The following is a 3,890-nucleotide window of genomic DNA, read 5'->3' as shown; positions in this document are numbered from 1 at the left end:
GCGGCCACTGCACTCCAGTCTGGGCGACACAGTGAGACTCCAACTCAAAAAAAAGGAAAAAAAAAAAAGCAAATGAGAGAGATTCACCTCCCCAAGATAGGGGAGGGGTGATCTTTTCTTGTGGAGGCAACGGGAAGGCACGCTGGTCGGAGGATCACACGCCCCTAGGGCCTCCCTCGCTTCCTCGCCCGGAAGAATCTCGTGCCTGCCCCGCCACGGGCTGTGTCTGAGAGCCCCCATCGCCGACGCTACCGAGCCGACTAGGAGAAGCACCCCGGGGCCATTCCTCTCCCGGAACCGGCCCGCAGTGACGTCACGCTTCCGCCGCCGAGGGGGCGGGGCCAGGGCGCCCCGAGTTGCCGTCGCGGGCTGATGACGCGCCACGCCGTGTGCTCGCCCACGTGTGGTGCTGCTCCCCCGGAGTCGGCCGAATCGTGGCCTTGGCTTTCCCCGGGGGCGCAGTCGGTGGCTGCTCGGGCTTTGGGACCACGGCGGCCTGAGGACTCTGACCACGAAGCAGGGAGCGCAGGCGGCCTCCCGGGGCGGAGGCCCGGCGTCATGGAGCACCTCTGGCTGGAGGTGGCGGCCGCGCCGCTGCGGCGGGTCGCGGCCAAGAACGACAAGAGCCGCAGTGAGCTGGGCAGGTTCTTGGCCAAGCAGGTACGGGCAGGGGTCGGGGGAAGGCGCGGGACGGACCCGGGTCGCCCCCCTCGCGCGCTCCCCGCCCTCCTCCGCGGAGAAGCCCTGCTGCTAGGGAAGAGCCGAGCGGCGTCTTGTCCCTCTGGCCGCTCCCTCCCGGCTGGCCGGCCGCGGGGGCCCCCGCGCGTGTTTGAGGCGCTCGGAGGGAGCCTTTTGTCTCGGTCCGGGGGGCGCCTTCCCGTCCCCTTCCCACCGCCGCGCAGCCCGAGCCGCGCTGGAGCTGCGCGTGGCAGACGTGGCCTTCGGCAGGAAGTGTGGTTGGTGTCTCTGAAATGGAGGCTGCGTCTCTGCCCTTCTGCCATGTGTGCGTGCTGGCTGCGTGTGCGTAGTCCAGCCACCCCCGTCCGCCGGGGTGGGCGAGTGTTTTTCTTCTCTCCCTCCCTGTCGGCTCCTTGGCAGGCATTGATCGCCTTCCTCTTGTGCGTGAGGCACAGCGTGGCACTGCGAGATGGAGACGGAGATGGAAAGAAGAGAAATCCGTTGCGATCTCTGCCCCGAGAGAAGTTTGCATCTGTTTTTGGAGACAGTTCGTGTTTATGAACGTAAAGCAATTGGAAGAACAAAGCAAGATTTAGGGCTCACTGATTGAAACTAACCATAGGAATTGCCGGGTGAACTAGAGTTTTCTAGAGTTTTCTGGGAAATGGTCTTTGTCTTTGACTGAACTTTTAAGAGCTTTCCCTTACTGACTTTCTCTGCCTGAGTTGAGAGCTCATATCAGGCATCTTTTAAAAATTATTTATTTAATTAGTTAAATTTTTACAGAAAGGAGTCCCTCTATGTTGCCTAGGCTGGTGTAAAGCGATCCTTCCACCTCGGCCTCCTAGAGTGCTGGATTAACGGGGGTGAGCCACACTGTGCTGTGTCTGGCTCTGGAAACTTTTTGGGAATAGAAAATGTGTTTTTATTTGTAATGAGAGTATCTAAAGTTCTCTGATTCAGTGGCAAATGCGTTGTCTACGTGTATATTCTATTACTTAGGAAGCAACAGTAGTGTTTTGGGTGAGAGATGAGGAACCTGAGCAGTCTGTAGTGGTGGGGGACTACATGAGAGGTGTGTCTGTATAGTGACAACAAATTAGACGTGAGAAGCAAAGCGAACTTGAATATGCAGCCTGAATTTCTGGCCTGACAAGCCCCCAGCAAAGTTGGAATGAAGGGAATAACTAATACAAATGGAACATTCTAGAAAGAAAACGGATTATTGTTGGGTCCTGCTGAGGAAAGATAATTAGTTTGGATGAGCTGAGCTTGTGAAAGAGCCCTAAATTTTTGTGTTTTTGTTTTTGTTTTTTTTTTGAGTTGGAGTTTCACTCTGTCGCCCAGGCTGGAGTCCAGTGGCATGCTCACGGCGAGGGGCCCTAAATTCTGCAGGGGCCCTAAATTCTGTGTTGTTGCTAGAGTTCTTTTTCTTTTCTTTCTTTGAGTCATAGTCTCACTCTGTCGCTTAGGGTGGAGTGCAGTGGTACACTCATGACCACCACAGCCTTAACGTGCTGGGCTCAGGTGATCCTTCCACCTCGGCCTTCCAGCTTGCTGGAACTACAGACGTGCGCCACCACGCTTGGCTAATTTTTTGATTTATTGTGGAGATGAGGTCTCTTGCCCAGATTGGTCTTGAACCCGTGGGCTCAGGCAACCCTCCCACCTCGGCCTCCCAAAGTGCTGGGATTACAGGCTTGAGTTACCACACCCAGCCTGATTTTGAGAATTTTATAGTAATGTTACTAAACTAGGAAGCTCCTAGAATGGCAAGTTGAGGCCAGGCGTGGTGGCTCACACCTGCCTGAGCCCAGGGGTTCAAGACCAGCCTAGGCTACTTGGTGAGAACTTGTCTCTATAATAAATAAAGAAAAGTTAGCTGGGAGTGGTGGCACATGCCTGTAGTTCCAGCTACTCGGATTGCTGAGATGGAAGGATCACCTGAGTCCAGCAGGATGGGGTTGTGGTGGCCCTGAGCATGCCACTGTACTCCACCCTGGGTGACAGAGTGAGACTTGAACTCAAAAAAAAAAAAAAGGCCGGGCATGGTGGCTTTGGAAGGCCGAGGTGGGAGGATTGCCTGAACCTGGGGGTTCGAGAACAACCTGGGCACCTTTGGCAAGACCTCATCTCTACAATAAATTCCAAAAAAAAATTAGCCAAGCGTGGTGGTGCACACCAGTAGTTCCATCTACTTGGAAGACTGAGATGAAAGGATCGCCTAAACCCAGCAAGTCGAGGCTGCGTTGCCGTGAGCGTGCCACTGCACTCCAGCCTGGGTGACAGAGCAAGACTCCAGCTCAAAAAAAAAAAAAAAAAACCAGAGGGAAACTCCAACTCAAAAAAAAAAAAAGGCCTACCTCGGTGGCTCAGCCTGTAATCCTAGCACTTTGGGAGACCAAGGCGAGTGGATTGCCTGAGCTAAGGGATTCAAGATCAGCCTGAGCAACTCATCAAGACCTCGTCTCTGCAGTATCATAAAAAATCAGCCAGGCATGGTAGTGCACACCTGTAGTTCTGGCTACTTGAAAAGCTGAGGCGGGAGGATCTCCTGAGCCCAGGAGGTCGAGGCTGTGGTGGCCGTGAGTGTGTCACTGCACTCCAGCCTGGGCAACAGAGTGAGACTCTGACTCGAAAAGAAAAAAAAAGGAAAGTTAAGTTGATATAAAGGTGTTGCTTCTCTTTTCCCTTTGCCTCACCTTGTCTGTCAGAGTCTCTAACCTCAGAAAAGTCTTTTGGGTTTGTTCCTTTCTATTTTCAGTAATACTGTAGTTTGAAACCTTTTACTCAAGAAAGAGTTGGTTGTATTGCCATTTTATTTTTTCTCCTATTTTTGGAAGCAAAAATATGTACACATTTTTTGAGTTGGAGTCTCTGTCTTCCAGGCTGGAGTGCAATGGCACTCTCACGGCCACCCCAGTGTCGACCTGCTGGGCTCAGGTGATCTTTCCACCTCAGCCTTCCAAGTAGCTGGAATTACAAGTGCACAGCACCACACACGGCTAATTTTTAAATTTATTGTAAAGACAAGGTCTCACCAAGTTGCCCAGGTTGGTCTCAAACCCCTAGGCTCTGGCAGTCTTCTCACCTTGGCCTCCCAAAGATTTGGGATTACAGGCTTGAGTCACCGCCCCCAACTCCTTTATATTCTGTTAGAGAAACTCCCTTATGAAGTCTGGAAATAGAATTTTCTTTTTTTTTTTTTTTTG

At 52.7% G+C, this 3,890-nt stretch overlaps 1 protein-coding gene across 1 annotated transcript in view; it reads left to right on the top strand.

The window, feature by feature from the left end:
- The first annotated feature begins 377 nt into the window (after positions 1-377).
- MDN1 (midasin AAA ATPase 1) overlaps positions 378-3,890 on the top strand; it is a 156,691-nt gene continuing 153,178 nt past the window's right edge. Inside the window, exon 1 of the mRNA XM_008069236.2 lies at positions 378-660. Coding sequence (XP_008067427.1) covers positions 559-660 — 102 coding nt within the window. The 5' untranslated portion in view covers positions 378-558. The remainder of the gene's footprint in view (positions 661-3,890) is intronic.

Source organism: Carlito syrichta, unplaced genomic scaffold (assembly GCF_000164805.1).
Source record: "Carlito syrichta isolate Samal-C Ts95f unplaced genomic scaffold, Tarsius_syrichta-2.0.1 Scaffold311873, whole genome shotgun sequence".
Taxonomy (NCBI): Eukaryota; Metazoa; Chordata; class Mammalia; order Primates; family Tarsiidae; genus Carlito; species Carlito syrichta.
This window is presented reverse-complemented; position numbering and strand designations above follow the sequence as displayed.